The sequence below is a fragment of the Cornus florida genome, unplaced genomic scaffold (genome assembly GCF_030987335.1).
Source record: "Cornus florida cultivar Cherokee Brave unplaced genomic scaffold, ASM3098733v1 CherokeeBrave_3.0.0_Hap2_Chr08, whole genome shotgun sequence".
In the NCBI taxonomy this organism is placed as follows: domain Eukaryota; kingdom Viridiplantae; phylum Streptophyta; class Magnoliopsida; order Cornales; family Cornaceae; genus Cornus; species Cornus florida.
In genome coordinates, this window is record NW_026775578.1 from 45,436,071 (window position 1) to 45,461,936 (window position 25,866).

Sequence of the window (25,866 nt, forward strand, 5' to 3'; positions counted from 1 at the left end):
CAGTTTATGTAGGACATATGATATATGAAGCTTAAATAAATAATAAGTCATTCCTATTTTGTGATAACTTGATATCATATTATCATAGTTATTTCTGGATTGTTTGATGTATTTCCTTAATCGTTATATTAATTGTTGGATTGTGTAGTTTAATGCACCGGTATGAGACGGTGGCATTCTAGGGACGGATTAACTTAGCAGTTAAGTCCTACCTATTTTATATAAAGGAATGGATTAACTAAAATGTTAAGTCCTACTTATATTCAAGTTAGGTCAGCTGAACAAGTTGAATGACTTATGGAGGATTAATTTATTATATAAGGGAATGGATTAACTAAAATGTTAAGTCCTACTTATATTCAATTCAGGTCAGCTGAACAAGTTGAATGACTTATGGAGGATTAATTTATACTGAATAGGATGGTTACTAGATTATATATATATAAGTATGGTGCCATGATATGAGCTTGAGTCTCAGGATCAGTGGTTAGGGTGCGTATATCGCCAGGGATGTGTAGCTAGATATAGTGTAGTTGTGTACCCTGGTAGGTCTAGGTACTCATGCCCACTATAAGTGCGTTTTGCATGTTGCCTACTATTCAGGTTGAGACAACCCTATAGTCTAGTGAGGTTCCTTTAGTGTGTGTATATATATATATACGGACTACTAGTTACTATTGGATTGACTAGGATGTATACGTGTATCGGATCTCTGCTTGGACTGTAGTAGAGTAGAACTTGTTTGTGGGCCTGACCCACCATTATTTTTCAGGTGTTCGTCAGGAGTAGAGGTTGTTCGTGCTGAGTGGGGATCAGTCTACTTCATTCTTCCGATGCTACATTGGAGTTCCTTTATGATTCAGTTTCCTGATTTAGACAGTTATTGCTGTCATTTGTTTAATTTGGATTTTCTAGGGGTCCACACAGTATGGATTCCCGAGTTGTATTTTGGAGGATCAGTTGTGTTAGAAGAGTTTATTAATTAATGAAAATATATTCTGAGGTTTATTATTAGATTATCATTTTAGTTTCTTGTCAGCATTTTATTTATTTTTCTTTATTCTTTTGTACTCTGTGTTCGTTTATTGCCTATTTTGTTTTTGATATCCTCGGGTATTCGGGCGTGGGCCTGGCCAACCCGCATTCGGAAATTCTGGAGTATCACAGTTGGTATCAGAGCACTCCAAGTTCAAGTGTCCTTAGGAGTGTCTTTCGTTATGTGACTTCCGCGTTGCGTCTCTTAAAACTTAGGGCCGGTATTAGGATTCGTTGTTCTCTATTTACGATTTGTTAGGAGGAGCTGATGTCAATTATATTCAAGTTAGGGATTGATGGTTTAGGTTCATTTGGCGTTACTTTAAAAGTATAAGCCAAGGAAGGATTTAGGTGTACGTGATAGGTCATCGCATATCGGGGCCAACACGACTTCAGTTGATCTCAAAAAGGAGACAAGCGATGAGTAGGAGTCGAAGAGGATCCTAATGGAGGAGATTTATGTGCATCCAATAGAGAGGGTACTAAATCTTGAAGATGGATGATCGCGCGAGGTGATCTGAATTGCTAATAGTATATCGAATGTTATTAGTAGAATTGGGGTTGATCAATCTACAAATAATTAAGCTTTCTTATCATCTCTAAAAGAGGTATATAAGAAGTATTGTTCAGGAATTTGGGGATCGGATGTGTTCTTATTAGAATGAAATACATAATTTTTAAATCACACACAAGAGGGCATTAGTATTATGTTATGATGTTCTAATTCGCTAAAAAGCCAAGTTAGACAGTTTACATTCCGCATATAAGAAGGATGAGGGTTAATCCCTTGGTATTTGCTTAGGCAAACATTTATGTTTTTAAGTTATATTTTAAAGGATATGTTTCGAGGTTGGATGATTATTTACGAAATTATAAAAGGAAATTTTGAAACAATCTGGTAAGGTGGATTTCAGAGGAAACTTTGTTTTTAGAAAGAACGATATTCTAAGTAGGAGTATATTTTGTTTTATTGTGTTTATCATACGTGTTTTATTTATTTATTTTTTTGTTAATTACTCGGGATTTGGTAGGTGGTTTAGTTGGGGACACAAGTGTGTGATCAGCTAATTATTGTATTAATAATATGGTGTAATAGCGCTATTTACGCTAGATTTGTGAGTATACGGTCATAGGATTTGGCAGATACACATAAATCTAGCCAATCTATTGGACCTGAACATGTATCATTATGGTGTGTTTTGGGATGAGATAATTAAACTATCACTACGAGTCAAACAATCTAGAACGATTAGTTTGATATACTTTACGTTAGGTATGGATTCGTATAATATTACAACGCCATGATATTGGTGGTTGTTAATGTTTCGATATGCGTGAGGTAGTGGTAAATAAAGATCACTGTAACGCCATGATGATTTATCAGAGGTGCTGGATTTGCTGAACATCTTTTTAAAAATTTTAGAAGTTGTTACCAAGTCGGAAGGAGGATTCAGTACTGGATTAAGTACTTATTGGAATGATACCGAGTGAGGATAGGAGACTGAATAAATATTCATCAGTAAATTCTTAATCAAGAATTTATTCACGAGGGTGTGTCATTATGAGGAATTTGCCGGTGTTGCACATGGAGGGGGAAACTAAGTCTCTTCATTTCTATAAATAATATGGAATTATTTTTTAGTCACAATTTGCAACAATTAGCTGTTGCTAGGAAATTGATAACTTATGTAAAGGATGGAAATAATTCATATTTTTTTGAAGTTAGACAAAGAAGTCGAATTGTCATTAACTTGTCTTAAAAAAACAGAGTGTGTCAAAGACAAGATGGTGAGACCAAACACCTATATAAAAATGAGGTGCATGGTATGTATGGAAAGGTCGTTGTTGACTTTTGTTGAGTTAAAGTCATAGTTGACTATTGATAAATGGAATTATCGATTAACTTTCAATATCGGTAAGTTTATCACAGATCAGTGGTGGATAGATTTAGTTGCAGAATTCACTTTGAAGATGCTCCAATTTAAACAATGGGTACAGACGAAAGCTGGTGGTACCGGATTAACGGTACTTTCTGCAGACAAATTAGATGGAGGATGCAAGGACTGAGTTTCACAACTCTTAGTTCTTTATTTATTCTAGTGGAAATATGATGCTTCATGTGATACCCCCGGATTTCCGGATGCGGGTTGGCCAGGCCCACGCCCAACTACCCGAGGATATCAGACAAATTAGCAATAATTGAACACAGAACATAATTAAGATAAACATGAGTAAATAAAATTCGCTGGAAAGAACTAAATGAAAATCCTTTATTGAAAACTTCAGCATAAATCTTATAAATAAGAACTAGTCTGTTACATCCAACTTCTCTAATTATAATACAACTCGGGAATCCATCTGGTGGACCCCTAATCAAAAGCCAATACTGGAAAGCGAACAACTAAAAAGAAGTCCACTGCTAAACCATGAAGAACCTCCTACATCGTCGGAAGAATGAGTAATCGTCTCTGCTCAACGCGAATAAGCTCTAAGACCTGTAACCGTCCGTTACCTGAAAAATAATAGTGGGTCAGGCCCACGAACAAGTTCTATCCTAACTACAATTCAAACAGAGACCCGATACGCAGATACATCCTAAACGTCTCAATCATAACTATATATAGTCCGTAATAGATAAATATATATCCACACTACAAGACTCTCACTAACTATGCTGAGGGTCTCAACCTGAATAGAAGGTAACATGCAATAGGCACCTGAGTAGGCATGACTACCTAAGCCTAACAGGGTATACCTCAACCAACATAGCTTGCTACGCATCCTACTGCATATACTCACCCTAACCGTCGACTATGAGACTCAAGCTCAAATCGCGGTACCATAATTTATATATATAAATTCCCATCTAAACCAATGTAGTGCCGCTCAACTGATTCATTGCCATGACGCGACATAAAATTTGGATTTAAATGTTTTAGTTAAAACCCTATTCATCCTAACGCAGAAATATAAACAACCATCCAGCATGTCGTTCAACTGTTTTAGTTGACAGGATATGAAACCATGTAGGATTTAACTGTTTTTAGTTAATCCATTCTGTATGTATGAATGTGTAGGAATTAGCGTTGTGACCTAATCCATCCCTCCGTATGCCACCGTCCCATACCGGTGCATATATGCAACATTATAAGCAGTACATCAAATAAAGTCCATATTATCCATATAGTTGATAAACACAGAATTTAAACAAGTTATTAATTACAAATCCAGAATCCATCCATGTAATCAAACGAGACAAAGTTTACTAATTCGTCAAGTTAAATTCCAGCATTCATCCATGAAATTGACAGAAAATATATGTTTAATTCTTCAATTAATTCCAGGCCAACATCCAATTAGATTGACAGAACCTAAGTACTAGTTCAGCAATTTAAGTCCAAACCCTAATCCAAGTAATTGCAGTGTAATGCTTAAAATTACCGTAACTAAAGTTCCAAGCTTAAATCCATGCATTGCAGAAAAATATTTAGTATTTCAACAATTAACATCCAGGATATGCATAGATCACACTTGTTAATTAAATAATCCTAGCATGCCACCAGAACAAGATTTTTAAATATAAATATACTCCGTTAAATTACTGAAATTAAACTAGGTAATTAAATTCGTTCCTTTCATTAACAGCCTGCACCGCTGCACTTTCCCTCTTACTGTTAAATCCAATAGTACTAAGACAATAATTTATTATGTGAGGCTCTAATAGAATATGGTAATATTGTTTGGAATCCATGTTCCAACCCTCTTTAATTCCTAGACATAGTTTGCACAATTAAATCCTTCCGGTCCGTTAAGTCCTTAAACAGCCTGCGACTTACTTAAAATTTTCCTACTGTTTAAAACATTAACATAAAAATAAATTAATGCATCTTAGGGCTTTAATACTCGATGAATTAGTGTTTAAAATCATTACAGTAGCCCAGACATTGTTCAAAAACCCACAGTTGGACCAAACAAGGCGCAACTGCTTCAGTGTACGCATAAAAAGAAAGAGCCTGCTCCCAAAACAAGTGGAGCAGGCTCCACTTTGCCTAGAGCCGGCTCTCCCACAAGGGGGAGCCGGCTCTCCTTGCCTAGAGCCGGCTCTCTCCATAGGAGAGTCGGCTCTCTCCCCTTTGAGAGCCCCAATTTGTTCCTTCGCCGTCTCCGATGATCTGCTCCATCTCTGACCCTTTCCTACCCCTCTGTTGCTTCTTAAATCTGGTCTTAAGAGTCCTAGAAACATCCAACAACAACCCTATGCCTTGTTCACAATAGTTCAATTCAAATACAGTATTAAAAACCTTAACCGATTAAACATGCTTCCACTCCAAACTAGAAACCAGAGGTACAAGAACTAAAACAGATTACTTTTGAAATAATGCCAATTAAGTCCATAAACACAATTACTGTAACTACGGAAAAACAAAATCAAATTTAAATAAATTAATTAATTCAAACAAACACAAACAATAAAAATAATTCATTTAAGTAAAACAAAATAAACCACTATTTAATAAACAATTTGACACATAAAAACAAATTTAAATTCCAATCTTATCCTTTTAAAAATTAGGGTTATTACACTTCACGGTATGAAGCAGACGTTTGGAGGACAGGCAGGAGGGGGGACATAGTGATTTTGTCTCCCATTGTAATTTTTATTAGATAGTCGAGATGGACCATCAGAGATCACTAGATCATTTACAGCTATTCCCTATATTGAAGTGGAAATGAGAAAGCATTTTCCACGAATTTAGTTGAGGGATTGCTGACTTCGCACAAGGGTCATGATTCTGGATAGGATATTGGTTGACTGATAAGTTAGGTCAGCTTAGTTCTTGTCTATTTCGAAGTGGTAGGACTTTAGTTCATACAAATAGAATGGATCACGAGACGGTTTAGATAGATAGAAGTGGTAATTCACACTTTATATCAAGTTCCGTCTGGTGGAAGCAATTATGGAAGTGGATGCTCTTAACAACTGATAAGATATTTAAATCTTTTGGTTCGTTGATGAGTTATCAGTTGAATGTATAACAGGTGTAATAATAACACTTGTTATTACCAAGGTAGTTCAAAAGGTCAATTTTAAATATTAGAGCTGACCCTAGAGAAGGAGTTTAAGGTACTGGAGGAAAGTTAGTAGTTTCTGTAAATAGTGATATGACGATCGGACGACTGAGATGGAAATTTATAATTTTTCTTAGTACACCCAAATGGTTAGAAGGTACAACACGACATTAAATGTCAGTTTTGGTGAACAGGTACGGATAGGGACGTGTATATAATTGCCCTAAGTGTAAAACCTGCTACAAAGGTGGAAAGTTGATCATCGGATATCATAGGAATATTTAGCCACTTCCTATAACAAATATAGAAGTTGAACTAAACAGGAGTGACGGTCGGTGGGAAGGATCGACATTGATTTGGAATTTCAATTTTCTATATGGAATCCAAGTGGTGGATTGAGAAAGATCGCTTGAAGACATAAATTTGAGTGATGCTTATTTTAGAACTTCATAGTAGTTCTATAGTTCAGTGATAGTGGTGTTATAGCATGTAGATTTCCATATTAGTGGATGCAAAGTGCTATTTCGAAAGAGCTTTATGAAGACTTTGGAGCAGCAGCTCTACTTCATATCTGTAGACGGAGGAAATAATTGAGAGATTAAATTAGACCATAAAGGATATGCTTGAGGCATATATCCTATGTTTTCATGGACAATTGGAAGCATTTACTTCGTTTTTTAGTTTTTGACTGTGGTATTATTGGCACAAGGAGGTTGGGGTGACAACGTTTGAGGTTTTGTATATTACCTCCTGCATACCTCTCATTTGTTGGTTTAAAATGGAAGTAAAGGTTGTACAATCAGACCTTGACTTCATTTAAAAATACGTCGGAGAGAAATACTCCCCTTTATAATGGACTGCGCACAATTTGAAGGCAGCAGTGGGATGTTGTAAATAATCGACCTCGTATATTAGATTTTTTATCAGGGAGTAGTTTGCTCGCTATGTCTTCCATGTAGGAAGAAAGGTGATTTTTGGAGAAAGGTCAATTTTACTTATTACATTGACTTTTAGAGGATTGTGTTTCGCAATTGAGGCAGTCGCCTCTGGATTAGCGTTACCAAATTATTAGCGCTGGGTGCATAGGAGTTTGTGCGTATATTCTATGGCACTTAGAGGTATGTAAATCATTTCATTGTCGAAATGAGAGGATTACGTTGTTGTTTAATACAACCTATGCATTGTATGATTATTGTGTTTCTTACAATATAGGAACCCTGTAGACCACTTGGTATATTGGAGTTAAGTGGAGCCCTTATAGTGAGGTTGCGTCTACTTGGGAATAGGAGGATATTTTTCGCTCATAATTTCCAACCATAATGGAAGAAAGTAAAGGCGAATTCCGAGGACGGAATTCCGTTTGTTAGGGGGGAAGAATGTAATACCCCTAATTTGAAAAGGATAGTCTCGGTATTTATTTATTTGTTTTAATTGTATTTTTAATTATTTAATTGATTATTTGACTAATTGCTTATGTGTTTAATTGAATTAGGTATTACTTGATTATTTGATTATGTGTCTATGTATTATTTGTATTTGTCTATGTTTTAATTATTTAATTAGGTTATGTGCTTAAATGGTATTTTGATTAATTGTAAATTAAATGTTTTTTTTTCTTTTATTATTTTATTTTATTTTTCTTTTATGGTTATGGTTAGTAGTAATGGGACAACCAATTTGGTCCCATGGATTACTTGGATAGGAGGTTAGATGTGTATGGATTACTACCTATGAATAGTTATATATGTATATATATAGATATATATTATATACATATATAAAAAGGAAAGTAATTTATTAATTACTTTTATGGGAACTTGGGTAGTAATATTTAATCTGATGTATATGTTTTATATTTAAATAATAAAAATATACATAGATTTGAGACATGTTATGTTTTAACTTACTTTATAATATTATGGTAACTTAAGTATTATTGGATAATCCATTAATAAATAATGGAATGTGTATAATTTATTTATTTAATAAACATATACATAAATTATATACGTAACATATTTTACTTACCTTTTTAATAAATATATAAAAGGGAAAGTAATTTATTAATTACTTATATGGTAATTTGGGTAGTAATATTTAATCTGATGTATATGTTTTATATTTAAATAATAAAAATATACATAGATTTGATACGTGTTATGTTTGAAGTTACTTTATAATATTATGATAACTTAAGTATTATTGGATAATCCATTAATAAATAATAGAATGTGTATAATTTATTTATTTAATAAACATATACATAAATTATATACGTAACATATTTTACTTACCTTTTTAATATTTTAATATATATTTTTTTAAGTTGATTTGGATTAGGAAAAGGGTTAGGGTTATTTTATTTAGCCTATAAATATATAGCTATAGGTTGTAAAAGGGGGTTAGAAATATTCACGTAATATATTCTAGAGAGAGTTAGAGTTAGAGAGGGAAGGAGGAAAATTAAGGAAATAGGAAAAAAAAAAACCCTGTAAAGAGAAAATTAAGGAAGAAGAAGTTTAACTTTCGATCCGAAAGTTTAAGGCAAGTTCTTCTTCTATCTCTTTCCCTTTGATTCGTGTTTCTATGCATGCCTAGGAAATTCCAGAATTTATTAAATATATAAAATTAAATAATTATGCATGTTTAATTGGATTAGAATATAGATTTTATGAAATTGGTTCATATCTGTTCTTGTGTTATGAATTGATAAATGCATGATTTTGATTTGATTTCCAGTGTGAATTTTTATATGTTTACATTATATATTTTTTCATATTTGTGGAATGATGGAACGTAGAAACATGCCTAGGATTTCTGAACATTAAATAGAAACTAGGTTTGGGTTTAAATAAATTTAAATAGACTCAATCATAATGATGCTTGCTATTTGAATGTTTTAAACAAACGAATGAATTTAATCTTTTAATATGTTTTAGCAATTGAGATTAAATGTGTAGGATGAATTGGATATGGAGAATGCTTATTTGACGGTATAATAAAATATCATTATATGTATAAGATTCAGTTTATGTAGGACATATGATATAGGAAGCTTAAATAAATAATAAGTCATTCATATTTTGTGATAACTTGATATCATATTATCATAGTTATTTCTGGATTGTTTGATGTATTTCCTTAATCGTAACATTAATTGTTGGATTGTGTAGTTTAATGCATCGGTATGGGATGGTGGCATTCTAGGGACGGATTAACTTAGCAGTTAAGTCCTACCTATTTTATATAAAGGAATGGATTAACTAAAATGTTAAGTCCTACTTATATTCAAGTCAGGTCAGCTGAACAAGTTGAATGACTTATGAAAGATTAATTTATTATATAAGGGAATGGATTAACTAAAATGTTAAGTCGTACTTATATTCAAGTTAGGTCAGCTGAACAAGTTGAATGACTTATGGAGGATTAATTTATACTGAATAGGATGGTTACTAGATTATATATATATATAAGTATGGTGCCATGATATGAGCTTGAGTCTCAGGATTAGTGGTTAGGGTGCGTATATCGCCAGGGATGTGTAGCTAGATATAGTGTAGTTGTGTACCCTGGTAGGTCTAGGTACTCATGCCCACTATAAGTGCGTTTTGCATGTTGCCTACTATTCAGGTTGAGACAAACTTATAGTCTAGTGAGGTTCCTTTAGTGTGTGTATATATATATATACAGACTACTAGTTACTGTTGGATTGACTAGGATGTATACGTGTATCAGATCTCTGCTTGGACTGCAGTAGAGTAGAACTTGTTTATGAGCCTGACCCACCATTATTTTTCAGGTGTTCGTCAGGAGTAGAGGTTGTTCGTGCTGAGCGGGGATCAGTCTACTTCATTCTTCCGATGTTACATTGGAGTTCCTTTATGATTCAGTTTCCTGATTTAGGCAGTTATTGCTGTCATTTGTTTAGTTTGGATTTTCTAGGGGTTCACACAGTATGGATTCCCGAGTTGTATTTTGGAGGATCAGTTATGTCAGAAGAGTTTATTAATTAATGGAAATATATTCTGAGGTTTATTATTAGATTATCATTTTAGTTTCTTGTCAGTATTTTATTTATTTTTCTTTATTCTTTTGTATTCTGTGTTCGTTTATTATCAATTTGTTTTGATATCCTCGGGTATTCGGGCGTGGGCCTGGCCAACCCGTATTCGGAAATCCGGAGGTATTACACTCACCAAAATGGCTCTGTTTGTTTCTCACAACCTCTCTCTGTTCCAGTCTGTTTTCTCTCTATCAACTGTACTTGTATAGGGTTCTAAACCCTTTTGATAGTATAACAGTGTATATATATATAAGCACCAGGGAACCCTAAATCCTAACCTCCGATGGAAAACCTAATTAACCCTACAATTTAATACACTAATAATATAAACCTAATTAACTCATTTAATTAAAATAACAAAGCGTTTAAACAATTAAAAACGAATTTAATTCAATTAAAGAAAATAAAACTACAATTAAACATTTAATTAAAACAAATCATTTAAATAAAACAATTAATTAAAACAAACCACAAATCAAATTAAAATCTGACACCTAAGCACGTATCCACAAAATCAAATTAAAATTGCACATAAAATAAAATTTAAATTCCAATCGTATCCTTTGGAAAACTAAGGGTATTACAGAATGTTCTAACCAATACCTACAACCGGCCTTCTCACGGTCACATCAAGTAGATCAAGGAACAAATCAAGCAAGCCAATAAGGGCTCCCAGACGATTTCTGATTATATACAGTTTATTAAAACTCATGCTGATGAACTTGCGGCCCTTAGCAAACCTATGGACAATAAGGACCTCATTAAGAAAATTCTCGATGGCCTTGATGATGATTACAAGCCTATTGTTAACGTCATTAATGGCCGTGACACGCCGATTTCCTTTGATGAATTGCATGAAAAATTAATGAATAAAGAACTCTCGCTGCGTCTGTATCATTCCAACTCTTCTCCACTTCCAGTTTCTACAAATCCTGTTAATTCCAGGGTCAATTCGGGAAATTTTGGCAACCGTACTCAACGTCCACAGTGGGCGCCCTCCTTCCCCCCTTCGACGAGTGCTCATACCTCGGGCTCTTCCAATACTGTAAACCAGAATGGTCGTCCCCCTCCTCGGCCCTACCTGGGTCATTGCCAGTGGTGCCGTGTTTAGGGTCACACTGTTCTACAGTGTCCCGTGTTTCGTAAGATGCAGCCGACCTTACCACCACCTCCGGCTTCTCATCAAACTTCTCTATGGCAACCACGCCCTCCGGCTTCATGGCAACCACGCCCTTTGGCTCCATGGTAACCACAAGCCAATCTTGCAATTGTCAACACTCCTAATAATTCTTGGTCAATTAACTTATTTTCTTGGAGTTGAAGTCATTCCCCATTCTCAAGGCTTCCTTCTATTTCAACGTCGGTACATAACGGATCTACTAGCCCGCACATGCATGAAAGATGGAAAGTTTGTAGCTACACCTCTTGCCAATGCTTCTATCCTTACACTTCACTCTAGCACGGCGCTCTCCGATCCCTCTAAGTATCGGACTATTGTTGGAAGTCTCCAGTACTTGTCATTTACGTGCCTTGACGTTGCTTATACGTTGAATAAACTGTTTCAGTTTATGCATCAACTTACTAGTGACCATTGGAATGCTGTTAAGCGATTACTGCGCTATCTTTGTGGGACTTTGGATCATGGTGTTGTCCTCTATAGACACTTCTCCTTATCTCTCCATGCATTTTCTGATGCCGATTGGGCAGGTAACAAAGATGATTTCACTTCCACTAGTGCCTATCTTGTGTACCTTGGTCGCAATCCTATTTCTTGGAGTTCCAAGAAGCAACGTACCATGGCTCTCTCTTCTACTGAAGCTGAATATCGCTCCATTGCAACTACTACTGTTGAGCTCCGTTGGCTCTACTCTCTTCTTACTGAACTTGGTGTTTCTCTCTCTCGCAACCAGTGATCTATTGTGATAATGTTGGTGCTACGAATTTGTGCTCAAATCCGGTTTTTCATTCCCGCATGAAGCATGTTGCTTTAGATTATCACTTCATCCGTGAACAAGTCCAAAGTGGCGCTCTTCGGGTGGCTCATGTCTCCTCTACTGATCAGTTAGCTGATGCTTTCACTAAACCGCTTCCACGTACTCGATTTTTATTATTGAAGACCAAGATTGGACTCTCCTCTTGGAGCTCTATCTTGTAGGGCCATGATAGAGAAAATCGATAATCTCGAATTCTTAGGATTTCTTAGTTTGATTGTTATTTAGTTTCCTTATTGTAAAATTTGACTTACTTAGAATAGGTATTATCCTAATTGTTATTTAGTTTTCTTATTGTAAATTTGACTTACTTAGAATAGGCAGTATTCTGATTTTTATTTACTTTCCTTAGTGGTAATTTGACTTACTTAGAATAGGTAGTATTCTGATTATTATTTAGTTTCCTTGGTGTAAATTTGACTTACTTAGAATATGATTTCAGTTATACGCTATATGTATATGATTTTACTCAATGAAAAAGCGATGCCATAATTTTCTCATTCTTTAAACCTTTTATTGCTCTCTTTTTACTTCAAGAACTTCTCTCTCTAATTTATTCATTAAGAAGAATGGATTGTTACTGGATCACATATATGTATATATCATTGAAGGCTTACAAGGTCCTTGAGTGAAAGTGTTACAAACCTGATCGATTGCCAAAATTGAAAACCCACATCACCGGAAGTGGGAAATAACAGATGCTCAAAATAAAAGATGACAATAAATGCCTCTGCATGTTTGTGTAGGTATATATATGAATTTTCAGATATATGTATATATGCATATACATATATCTCTCTATAAATATTTGTATAAAATCAAAACCCTAAATTTTTAAGGTTAATAAAGTTGTCTGAATTCGACAGATAGCTATATATATATGTGTGTGTGTGTGATTGTCCTGTGTGTATTTATATATATGTGTGTGTGTGTGTGTGTGTGTATACATGTAATAGGAAAGAAAGTGAAGGAGTCCTGACTAGTAGGGGTGAGCAAATAATCCGTCAATTTGGTCCGAATCAATCTGATCCGTGTCGTTTTAGTTCGGTTTTCAAATCTCATAGTTCGGTGATGGTTTAGAAAAATAGTAATCCGCTATTCGCGATTCGGTTAAAGAATTGGGTCTGAAAAAATTGATCTGATCCGTTAACCAAACCGATCCAATCCGTTACCTTAATTATATATTAATATATTATTTATATATATATACAATATACTTATTGTATTTATATTTTTTTTATTCATTATTTAAGACTTTTCAATTTTGGATGATTTACAACTCTCTTTTGATATTAGGTAATTTAAATTTATGGTGATATATGTTAAAAAGTTAGTTACATGTTTTTAATTATTAATTTGAGATTTTAATGAGCCATAAAATGTAATCATATTTGGCTATTTGAAAAGCCCAATCCATAGAAATCGAACCGATCCGATCCGTTATTTCACGGTTCGATTTAGTTCGAATTTAAGGTCCACATGGATCGGTTCGGTTTCATATTTCACCAATTCGTGGGGACCGGATTGAATTAAACTTTACCCCCCAAATCGAACCGATTCCAATCGTGATCAACCCTACCAACTAGAGTGTTTTTCGAAAGGGGCAAAACCATAACTTTAACAATACACAACTTTTTTAGATTTTTTCATTAAACAAATAGTTTAACGACAAAAATATAAATTCATACCAATCCACTAACCACAAACAGTTAATTTGGGCTTTTCTGTTATATTGTGGCATCTTCTATATACATGCATAAGATGAAAATTAAGTTGAGAGGTACTTTGTGTAATTTGACACACACATATATGGCAGTGTATATTTATATCATTTAAGAGTAATTATGTCATTTAAGGCTTCAATTTTTTTTATTAAAAAATTAATTAAATGCTGAACGGCAATCTCATCTTTTACCAACTTTTTTGGAACTGTTTGGCTTAATTTTTTTTTATAAGGGGTGTCACTATCTAAAAAATAAGTAACTTGTATATGTATGTCATTTTGACAAATTTCATAAGAATATTGCTGTACTTTATTCTAAAAATTATAAATAAATTAAAGTTTTATAATAATAGATGTATAATAATATTTAGGAAAAGATATATAATAATAAAAATTTATATTATTATATGGCGGTGTTCATATTGTATCCATATCCTATTTCTTTAAAATTTGACGTCTCAATTATACTCTATTTCGTATTTATATTCGTATTCGCGTCCGTGCATAGATTTTAAGCGTGAAGCTAGTTGGAGTCTTGTGAAAAAAATCCAAAACCATAAGCACTGTTACATAACATGAGGCCCCACTCTTTAACGCAAAGTCAGAGTTGTACATGTAAGATATCAAGACTTTATTTATTTTATTTTATTTTATTTTTCTTTCTAGAGGCAGTCGAGACTCAACTATGAAGGAAGTCTTGTGAAAAAGCCAAAATCGAGACTTAACTAATTTAAGTCTTTTGCAAAAAGCCAAAATCATAAGCATTGTTATATACCATGAGGCCCCACTCTTTAACGCATAGTCAGTGTTTACATGTAATGATGGCAGTTCAAGAATTTTTTTTTATTTTTTATAAGGCAGTCGAGACTTAACTATGAAGGAAGTCGAAATAAACTCCTGTTTATAACTTCTGACAAAAAAAAAAAAAAAAATCGTCAAATATAATAGCTTTCGAATGCACAGGAGAATGAAAATAAGACTCAAATAATCTCTTAAAAAATGTTTCATATTTTGAAATTGTTAAAAATATCGTCAAATATAATAACTTTCGAATGCTCTCTCAAATTATAGAAGAATTATCTTATCAAAATATAATATTTTGAATTAAATACACCATTAAAATATAATTATAAAAATATAATATTTTTATATTATATTTCCTCTCTAAATATAAATTTGGAGTTAATATAAGATTTACACAAACCGCGTCATTGGTTTGGAAAAAGAAAAAGATAAAGTAAGAAAATGGTACAATGTTCTCTGAATCAACTAATAATAGAATCAGTCCTCCTTCCTCTCATCTTCCTTCTCTCTCTCTAGTTCATTACCACTTTAGTTCCTTCTCTGTTTGCATATATATATCTCTATACATACACACACACACATATTTATACCTATAATTTGTCCATATAGCTTTATCAGGCCCGCGATGGATCACCGGAATCGGTTGAATCAGCAATATCCGAACGCGATGAACGGCAAACAACTGGTGGATCGTCCGAATAGGCCATCTCCGCAGCCGGAGGCGGGTATTTGGGGCTGGCTGGCGGCGGGTATTGGGAACATGTTGGTGGTGGGTATTAAGAACATTGTCCAGGTATACCTCCCGCCGTCACCACCGCCGGCGCCAGCGGTTGCCATACAGATAAATGTTAATAACGATCGCGTGGTGAAGGTCCCACGGGGGAGGGGGAATGACGGAGGCCGTGGTGTTCAAAACAATAGGGCTAAGGTAAGGTGTGAGGTAGTATGTGTCGTATTTGCATTGTTTTTAACATCTCTAAAGAATGTCTTTGTTCGTTTTTTACATGTTCATCTTTTTACAGGTGACTTAATTGAGGCAGTGATCCTGCTTTAAACTGGACTTGATTATATTTTTGTTGTGTTGCCAAAGGAAATCACTTAATAGCTAGATTTGTGTTAGAGAAGTTTGTTTCACATCAGATCAGGATTAAAAAGGGATTGGGATATATGTTTGGGTGGCCGAGTATGCAGTACTACTAGCTACCTAACAACTTAAGTTTTTGGATTAAAAGTTAACATCTGCCCTCCTTGCAAAATGTTGTGAATAATGTGTGTTTGCTTTTAACTTTAAAATAATTAGACAAGTAGCTCCAAATTCCAATTCTTTTGTAATTTCATTGTTTCAGCAAAAGTCAGAGAAGCCTCAAGAACAAAAGGATGAGGTAGTTTATTCTATGATATTGAAGATGATGAACTAATGTCGAGGAACATGAACTAGACTAAAAAAAAAAATGCACAGGTGAGAATTGAATGATGAGTTGATTGAAGAGTAATTGTTAATTTTCTTTTGTGACAGCTCGAAATTTGTGTTAGACATGAGAAGTTTAAGATCTGTTCTTCTTCCATACCCTGTATTTTTACTTTATTTTCCTCTGATTTACAATTGAAACAACAGGTGGTTGAATTTTCATTTGTAAATGAGTGATTTATTTATGCACTTCATATATCTTAATTAAGCTAAGTTTGGTTGCAACTTGTTTGTAAATTAGTCACATACTCTTCAGGCAAGTCAGAGCTCAACGACAACCTTGAAACAAAGTGGACAGGGCAATTCAAGCTCTATGACAACCTCAAAGAAAAGTAGCACAAGACAGGTAATTTCACATGCCCTAATCTGGAGTATTTAAAATTGGATTAAATCAATTAACTCGCAAGAAACAAATGTGATCACAGATTGGAAAGGGCAAGGACAATAGAAAGGGTAATACCGCTAAGTAGTGGTGCTGGAAGGGCATTTGTTAGAGGCAGAGGTAGGGGGACATTACTTGGAGCTGGAGGTTGAGACATGCAATCACATTGTGGAAGCAACACTCAATTTAAGCCAATGTATCAAGTATTTTGGTATGTACTGTGTGGTATTTGTAGTGATGATGGTTTGAACGTTGCAATTGTTTTGTCTAAACAATAAACCTGTGTTGTCTTAATACAAGTACTGTTTGTATCCGATTGTCTTTCGACTATTATGTGATCAAAATTCTCTTTTGTTCAATCAGTGACTACAAGCTAAACATGGCTATTATATTTTCATGGGAGGCACTTGATCTTGTTCCAAAAGATGTACTTTACATCCACCGAAGAAAGAAGAAGAGCTAACACAACTATAGTAAAACATGTGAGATATATATTCTGTAATTGGCTGTGTCAAAATAAGTCCGATCAAGATCGGTTGCAGAATTAAACAGATGTTCATGTTTGATAGATTGAGGAATACGAAAAAAGTATAAACAACACTTTAAGAAGTTGAGTTAGAAGATTATGACACTTTTATACATGGTATGCTTTTCAAAATTTCCAAAATCAAAATTTTTTTAGTGTTTAATCCTTCTGTTCAAGTCTGACCAATTTGAACTGATTCTATGTAGCTGAATCGGTTCAATATTCATACTTCGAATTAAATTAATTCAACACTATCCAACTTGAACCGGTTCAAGGACTCTGAACCGGTTCAAGCTCTTCTGCAGATTTTGATAATTTAATTTCCTATTCTGTTTAAACTTCATATTTGATATAGATTTTTTTCCAAAAAACTTATGCACGAAATTAACTTCTTTTCAAAGCATATTTAGGTTTTTGAAAGTCTATATAAACATATTTTCCCATCTATGTTTGAGTTGCTTTTTGCATTAAAACTTGTGATTTATCTTAATTTTTTTTCCTATCCCCCAAATAATTCAATCCAAACTAACCCTGAAAGTGTTTTTAGTCTTTCAAAATGTGTGATATTTTACGATTAAATATTAATCTTTCTTGTGAAACACTATATATATATATACATATAAGAATAAATTAAATTGACAATCTTTCATATTAAGTCAAATTTCACATATGAACATTTTGATTTTAATTTTCGTTTGGATCCTATGTCAGATTTTCATTTTAAAAGAGGTGTAAAATGTCATTTATACCTTCACTTATATAATATATTTTAAGATTAATTTCATGACACCATTAAAAATGTGCAAAAAGACAAATTTACCCTTACTTTTTTAAATTAATGCTAAAATATCAACAAAATTAAAAAGACAAAATTACCTATTATTAGTTTCTGTCTCTAATATATATATATATATATATAGCCTCAGAAGAAGATGACAGAATCACCATATGTATCATCTTGTGGAAGGGTCTCACCAAGAGAGATAATAACTGGGGCAAAAGATCTATGAATTATACCGTGCTTGACTATCCAATCAGACATAAGACCCTGGATAGCTAATTGATTGAAAATTACATTTTAGAAGGAATTTGATCCTTTGTCCACTTAGTAATGGAGGGGAGGAATCACCTCCTGGGCCTGGGTAAGTAGCTAGCTCTATGTATCATGTAGCACGGAAGTGTATTATAGTATCTCTTAATTTAAAGGCTTCAAATATCACGATATTGGAAAATCCAAAAAAAAAAAATATCACGATATAGGCCGTCCAGCAACGATGAGCAAATCAAACGACGACCATGAGCAAACTACTCCGGTGACGACAAGCGACCACTCCAAAGATGACGAAAACCAGCAACGATTCCAACAAGGTTTTATTTGAAATAACCATTCCCACAAACAAACCCAAATCAACATCGACACCGTCAGAACCACAGTCGATAGGGCCACCATCACCACCCCCCACACCGGCGCCGCTGCCACCACCATGGCACCATCCCCAACCCCCACAGTCGGCAGCCAAAATCTCTCTCTCCCTCTAAACCACATACAACCATCACTGGGAGCACCACCATCCCCATCTTGCCACCACCAGCAGCGGTGCCGCCACCACTATCCCCACTCCAACAAAATTACCACTACCACAATAAATATTCCAAATAATGAACCACCACAACTGAATCACAACTATCCACAACCTCTCCTCTAGCCGCAATTCTCGTCACCTCCACCAACAACGTGGTCTGGGCGTGGCGGTGGCTTGTTTCCATATTGCAGACAATGTGAAAGGAAGCTAGAGAGATTACCGTGAGATGAGCTTCTGTGGTTAGGTTTTCAAAATTACATAAATGTCTAGCGATTTTATGAGTAGGCAGATTTTAGTGAGAGTATTTTTGTATGACAGCATTCCTCACATATATATATACACGTAAAATTATAAATTTGTAAAATATTTAGGGATAGTTTAATCTTTTAATTTAATTCTTTAGTTCTAAGAATTTATTTGATAAAGTCAAAGAATATTTAAATTATTTTACATTATGCCAGGGCTATTTAGTTGACAACTGGAATATAAGTGAAAGACATTTATAATATGAGTGAGTTAGTAAAATTAATCTTATATTTTATTAATAATATTAAATTTTTTAAAAGACAAAAATGCCCTTAATTATTTCTAACACAACATCTCTCTTATTTCTTTCATCCCCAATTCAATCTCCATTGTCTTCTCCATTGTCTTCGCCTCTCAATCTCCATTTGTGCCGTAGCCACCACCACCATACCACCAACTTGTAAAACATCCAAACTGGGGTGAAACAACATAGCGACACCACCACCTCGAGAACCGAGAGGTTTCTCTCTCAATCGGTCCTCAAAAGCTGCAACAGTCTCACCTACATCTTTCTCTTGTAGTTCTTGTGGTATTGCCTCACATCGGGAATGAATCGTCCGTTTGTTCATCATGAAGATCGAGCTCAATGGAATGTCCTTGTACAACTTCGATTTCGCCTCCAGCTTACCATTCGTGAACACCAACCACCACCACCCATATATATATATAGGTTTACATATACATACATAAATACATAAATGTATATATATTGTAATTGTAGAAGAATGAGAAAGAATTTAAGCACCATCGTGCTTCACCACCACCGTGAATTATTGTTTTTCACTAATCAGGGATAACATGAATGATTGCTCACCTCAATCAGGAATAGCAGGTCTCCTTCCCTAATCAGTCCAAGTCACCCGACCCACAACCTTGGACTGATTAGTGAAGAAGCCAGGTGTGGGGTTCTTCACCTTCGGTGAAGGATAAACTGGATTGTGACTCCGAGAAGTCCTCTGTTTTATTGTTCTTGTTTTGAATCTGAATTAGTAACTCTTTATTTTACACATTCTCTAGAAAAATGTGGAGCGTAATGGGGTTTTTGTAAATGTTCCAGCATGTATTACAAGTAATGGTAGTCAGTGCACGTGCCCTAGACAAAAGAGGTGATCTCTTCCAAGGTATACAAGTTTCAATCTCTCAAATGTTGAGAACTCCGTATATTTATTATTGATTGATGTTGCATTGAATTTTCTAACTACTTCATAGGTTTGAAGTGAGCAGTGAGAACTTAATAGTAATTTTGAAAATTTAATTTTCAATGTCCACTTAAGCCAACAAATATTGTGGCTAATTATTACATGGCTGGTCTCACAGTTAAAGAAGAGGATTTTGAAGCCATCCGTTTGAGTATACGAGTGAGTTTGCTTTGTTGAACCGACTAATCTTTCTCACTAATTTTAGAGACCTAAAAGGTATTCATGAAACTTGTTATTTAATATTTCGATTTGTATTGGTATACATGTATATGTGCGTGAATATCTCTCTTTATGCATGTGCTTAAATTTTAACTACCTTTGGCGATGCTTTTTGGGCGGTGCCTTTGGTGGTGGTGGTGGCCGGGGTGGGAATTCAGGGATTTGCTAGAGAGAGGAAAGTGGGAAGTAGTTTTACACATGCATTAGTGGTGGACCCATCAAAGTTGTATTTGGCAGCTCTCAATTTAACTTTGTCCCGCTACTTGGTAACAAGATCCAATTATATGACAAAGCACAAACGCCTTCATTGGTTTGGAAAAAGGAAAAGAGAAAGTAAAGAAAATAAACAGTATTCTGATATAATTGCAACGGTCATCTCTATTCAACTAATAATAGGAGTAATAATCAGTCTTTCTTCTTATCTTCATTCTCTCTCTCTCTCTCTAGTGCATTACCACATCAGTTCTTCTCTCTTTGCATATATATATATATATACACACACACACACACATATATTGATAACGTTATCAGGCCGGCGATGGATTATGGCAATTGGCTGAATCAGCAGCGTCCGAACGGCAGGCAGGCGGTGGGTGATTATGACATGCTGGCGGCGGGTCTTGGGAACGAGTTGGTGGCGGGTGTTATGAACGTTTTCCAGGTATACCTCCAGCCGCCGCCGACGCCACCACCACCACCACCGCAGGCGGTTGGCATAGAGAGAAATGTTAGAAAGGATCGCGTGGTGAAGGCGCCACGCGGGAAGGGGAAGGCTGGAGGCCATGTTGTTCAAAACAATAGGGCGAAGGTAAGGTGTGTGTGTGGTAGTATGTGTTTGTATTTGTGTTGTTTCTTTGAACATCTCTGAAGATTGATCTAAATAAGTGCACGAGGTACCTATCCAAATTTGTGTTCTTGGGGGGATTTCTTTAGGGATTGTTACATATTAATGGTGTTAATGTCAAATATTTATCATTTGATAGAGTCAAAGTCATAATTTTGAAAAGATGAGGACATGATAAAATACTATTTATCCTTATTGAAATACCACTTTTGAACGTATATGTATTACTTTTTGTGCACGTAGATATCACTTTTTGTGTTGAACAAAAAAGTAGTACTTGATGCGTAAAAAGTGGGTCTCTATATCCAAAACAAAAATAGTATCTGATATATAAAAAGTTATATCTCTATGCACTTTGTGGTAACTCAATGAGGGTAAAGTTATATCTCTATGCACTTTGTGGTACTTCATTAAATAATAAATATATGTTATTAACACTATTTTTTGTAATAATCCTATTTTTTTTTTTTTTTTTACATGTTCATGTTTTTTTATATATAGGTAAATTAATTGAGACAGTGATCGATTGTGCTTTAAAGTACAGGACTTGATTCTGTTTTTTTTGTGATGCTGAAGGAAATCACTTGATAGTTGGCGTTTGTGTTAAGAGGGATCTTGTACATCAGATCGGAATTTAAAAAGGGGGCTTGGGCGCGAGTAGCCGAGTATGTATTCGTACAACTCTATAAGTTTTGGGGTTAAAGGGCAAACCTCTGCGCCACCTTACAACATGTTTGTTTTAACTTTATAATAATTAGACAAGTAGCTCCAATTCTTTTGCATAGTTTCACCATAATTCAGAGAAGCCTTGAGAACAAAAGGATTAATAACTGAGGTAGTTTTTTTTCTATGATATTGAAGAAGATGATGAACTAATGTTGAGGAAGATGAATTAGACTTTAAAAAATGCATGCCTTTCCGGTACATGTGAGAATTGGATGATGGGTTAATTGAAGAATAATTTTTAATTTCTTTTTCTGTTTTTTACAGAAGGAAATGTGTGGTTTTCTTGAGGAATTTAAGATTGAAAAGGGCAAGGGTAAGGGCAAAGACAAGGGCCAAAGTTCTCATCATCTCATACAAGAGGTAGTTGAATTTTCATTTCTAAATGAGTAATGCTTTATTTATATATGCAGTTCTTATAATCCTAATTAAGCTAATTTCGGTTGCAACTTGTTTGTAAATCAGTCATATACTCATCATGTATGTCATAGCTCAACGAAAACCACAAAACAGAGGGTTACTACAAGCTCCATGACAGCCTCAAAGAAAAGTACCACCAGACAGGTAATTTCACATGCCCTAACCTGGAGTATTTGTCAAATTGGATTAAGTCAAATAATTCACAAGAGGTAAATGTGATCACAGATTGAAAAGGGCAAGTGCATGTGCAAGTGCAAGTGCAATACAAGCATGAGGGTTACTACAAGCTCTATGAAAATCTCAAAGAAAACTAGCACAAGAGAGGTAAATTTCACATGCCCTAACCTGGAGAATTTTTCAAATTGGATTAAATCAATTAACTCACTAGAGGTAAATGCGATCACAGATTCAAAAGGGCAAGGGCAAAGACAGTGGCAATAGAAAGGGTAGAAAAAATTATTAAATAATGGTGCTGGAAGGGGATTTGTTAGAGGCAGAGACATGCAATCACATGGTGGAAGCAACACTCAATTTGAGTATTTTGCTATGTACTCGCTACTATTTTTGTACTGATGATGGTTTGAACATTGCAATTGTTTTGTCTAAACAATGAGCCTCTCTGTTGTGTTAATATAAGTACTGTTTGGGTTCACTGATTGTCTTTTGACTACTATGTGATCAAAATTCTCTTTTGTCCCATCACTCACACAATACCAAAAACAATTAGCATTAAAACACTTTATCTTGTGACAGCAAGCTAAACGTAGCTATTACATTTTCATGGAGGCACTTAATCTTGTTCCAAAACATGTACTTCCCATTTCAAAATAAACTTGCATTAAACATATTTGTTGAGGTGCTGTAGATGTTGTGGAAGGCAAGACTATATATATATAATTATATAGCTACTGGCTTATACCATTTCCATAGATTGCATCTTCTAGTTGGGCAAACATAATAGAGTTTGATTAAATCGTCTTCCCTTATCCGCATATCTTGTCTTTTTACCCGAGATCCATATTGTCACCCTCCTCCGTGCTTGAAGACTCCATGCTCAATTAAAAGGAAGTTATACCCTCCATTAATAAACCCTAATATTGTCTATATTCAAGACAGAAGTGGTATATATTTGCGCAAAAGTGGTACCTCTATATCTAAGACAAAAGTGGTACCTTAAATAGTAAGGATAGTTTGAGCAAATGAATTGTGTTTCTTCATATCCACGCGAGCATTTTGGTCAGCTTTATTTTGTTTTTTTTTTAACATTATAACTTTGACTCCCTCAAATAGTAAATATGGATCCATAAGTCCATGTATTCTTAATAATCCTTTTCTCTTTCTGTATTAATAGCCCACCCCAACAATGTCAGGCCTTCAAAGTTATTTGATTGATTACCATTATTACTTGCTAAAGGACATATTACATACTCTAATATGTCCCAAACCAAGCCCATTCTTTTTGGATGAGACAAGACCAATTCCTTCTCCACGCAATCTTCGCATCACTATCTAAACATGTCATGCCCTTGGTTGCTATCCAAAACATCACATGAAGCTTGGAACAAGTTGGCCAAATTTTATGCCAATCGCTCTCACTCGAGAGTAATACATCTTAAGGAATGTATCACCCTAATGACTTGTGGCACCCAATCTGTCTCTGTGTATCTGCAAACCTTGAAGGGAATTGCTGATGAACTCACTCTGATTGATGCTCCACTCAGTGAAGATGATCTTATTATTCATGCTATTAATGGACTAGGAGCCAAATTTAAGGAGATCGCTACAGCGATCCGTGCCCGCGACAGTATCATTAGCTTTGAAGAGCTTTATGACAAGCTCGTTGTTTACGAAGAAGCTCTCAAGAGAGACGAAAAACTTCAAGAACTCGCTCCAATAACAACCAATACACTCAACATAATTTTCAAAATGGCAATACTCAAAATCGAACCAGCAGAAACTCTTCCAACTCTAATTGTGGTAGATCTTCTTATTTCAATGGCAATAATAATCACGGCAGATTTTCAAAACTCAATGGCAACAATAATCATGGGTGATGTTCCAATTTTCATGCCAATAATAATCCTAGTCGATCTTCCAATTTTCATGGCTCCAACAATGCTACATGTCAGCTATGCGATCAACGGGGCCATACAGCGCGACATTGTCCCCGAACGCGGCCTTACACCCCATCTGCACCCATGATCAATCACACTACAACTCACTGCTCCTCCAATCCAAGCTGAATTGTTGAATCTGGATCCTCCCGTCACGTGACATCCGACCTCAGCAATCTTTCTCTCCATCATGATTATAAAGGTTCTGATGATATTGTCAGAGATGGTTCTGGGCTTTCCATTATACACACCAGTTCTGCCAAACTTTCTATCCCTTCCACTTCTTTTAATTTATCAAATGTCCTTTGTGTTCCTTTTATGAAAAAAAATCTATTATATGTTTAACAAATAACATGTCCATTGAATTTTTTCCCTCTTTTTTTTGTTGTAAAGGATCTCACCACAGGGGGCACAACTTCTTCGTGGGATGAAGAAGAATGATGTCTATGAATGGCCAGCGCTTACGGGCTCCTACCACTACGGGCTCCTACCACTATTTATCACGTACTCTGGTTGGGGTTGCAGCTTCTTTCACTAGTTGGCATGGGTCACCTATCTTCCAAAATTTTGCGACGTGTCATCACCACCCAGTCTTTACCCGTCTCTACTAAGCCTTTGAAGGAGTTTGTGATTTTTGTCATTGTAATAAAAGCCACAAGTTACCCTTTGGCATTTATGTGATACTCCTGAATTTTTGAATACGGGTTGGCCAGATCCACGCCCGAATATTCGAAGATATCAAAAACAAATCAACAATAATTAAACATAGAGTACAAAAAAATAAAAAATAAATAAATAAGATGCTGAAAAGAAAACTAAATTTGTGGGGAGGAAAAACCCCACTAATCACAACACACCACGTGGCAGCAAAAAAGTAGCCCACAACCAAACTAAAATAAACCAGGAACCCACAAACAGTTGGTGGCCCAACAATAGAAGCCATACGCGCATACCAGTTCAGCCCAATTAAGTGAAAGAAGCTCCACTTAACATAAAAGTTAAATGGACGGTCCAGTCTCAACAAGCCCAAAAATCCATAACATTTGCCATAATGATATACGCACGATTAATAGGTATAAATACCTACGTTTGAGAGTAAAGGCCAAGAAACGGCTCCATGTAAATCTCTAAGAAAAGCTTATAAATAGAGCCTGAATGAGAACGAAGAGGCATTGAATTCCAATCATTGTTCTTTTCTTCAAAAATTGCTTTTACTTCACTAATATTCTATGCACTTCTTTTCAATTTATTTCTTTAAGTGTTTGGGCGTAAAAATTTGCACCTACACTTTAGTGCCGTCTGTGGGAATTCGATACAAAAATCCATTTTTCTACTACTTACAAGCGACTCAAATCCAGAATGCCAATAGGATCAGACATCGCATAGCCTCAACCAC

The 25,866-nt window shown here is 35.0% G+C and overlaps 2 protein-coding genes across 5 annotated transcripts; both read left to right on the forward strand.

Moving 5' to 3' along the window:
* Window positions 1-15,072: 15,072 nt before the first annotated feature.
* Window positions 15,073-16,895, forward strand: LOC132271557 (uncharacterized). Of its 3 annotated transcripts, none has more exons than XM_059772980.1 (3): window positions 15,079-15,614; window positions 16,396-16,500; window positions 16,580-16,895. In XM_059772980.1, exons 1-3 carry the CDS (start codon window positions 15,312-15,314, stop codon window positions 16,622-16,624), a joined length of 453 nt encoding a protein of 150 aa, XP_059628963.1. In that variant the 5' UTR covers window positions 15,079-15,311; the 3' UTR covers window positions 16,625-16,895. The 3 variants fall into 3 exon arrangements, with proteins under 3 accessions (XP_059628965.1, XP_059628963.1, XP_059628964.1); XM_059772981.1 differs by having other exon boundaries at window positions 15,083-15,614; window positions 16,411-16,500; XM_059772982.1 differs by lacking the exons at window positions 16,396-16,500; window positions 16,580-16,895 and adding an exon at window positions 15,709-16,389 and having other exon boundaries at window positions 15,073-15,614.
* A 3,648-nt stretch (window positions 16,896-20,543) lies between these two features.
* Window positions 20,544-23,008, forward strand: LOC132271558 (uncharacterized). 2 transcript variants are annotated; one of them, XR_009469737.1, is made up of 6 exons: window positions 20,544-21,177; window positions 21,790-21,878; window positions 22,204-22,299; window positions 22,402-22,500; window positions 22,582-22,680; window positions 22,763-23,008. XR_009469737.1 is itself a non-coding variant. In XM_059772983.1 (5 exons), exons 1-5 carry the CDS (start codon window positions 20,908-20,910, stop codon window positions 22,817-22,819), a joined length of 621 nt encoding a protein of 206 aa, XP_059628966.1. In that variant the 5' UTR covers window positions 20,549-20,907; the 3' UTR covers window positions 22,820-23,008. The 2 variants fall into 2 exon arrangements, 1 of the variants encoding a protein (XP_059628966.1); XM_059772983.1 differs by lacking the exon at window positions 21,790-21,878 and having other exon boundaries at window positions 20,549-21,177.
* The last annotated feature ends 2,858 nt before the right edge of the window (window positions 23,009-25,866 follow it).

Excerpts from the sequence above, each read along its gene's own strand:
- LOC132271557 (XM_059772980.1), top strand. The coding sequence starts at position 15,312 with ATGGATCACCGGAATCGGTTGAATCAGCAATATCCGAACGCGATGAAC. Across the intron at positions 15,615-16,395 it reads TTCAAAACAATAGGGCTAAG|TCACATACTCTTCAGGCAAG; the intron begins GTAAGGTGTGAG and ends TTTGTAAATTAG. Across the intron at positions 16,501-16,579 it reads AGAAAAGTAGCACAAGACAG|ATTGGAAAGGGCAAGGACAA; the intron begins GTAATTTCACAT and ends ATGTGATCACAG.
- LOC132271558 (XM_059772983.1), top strand. The coding sequence starts at position 20,908 with ATGGATTATGGCAATTGGCTGAATCAGCAGCGTCCGAACGGCAGGCAG. Across the intron at positions 22,300-22,401 it reads CTCATCATCTCATACAAGAG|TCATATACTCATCATGTATG; the intron begins GTAGTTGAATTT and ends TTTGTAAATCAG. Across the intron at positions 22,501-22,581 it reads AGAAAAGTACCACCAGACAG|ATTGAAAAGGGCAAGTGCAT; the intron begins GTAATTTCACAT and ends ATGTGATCACAG.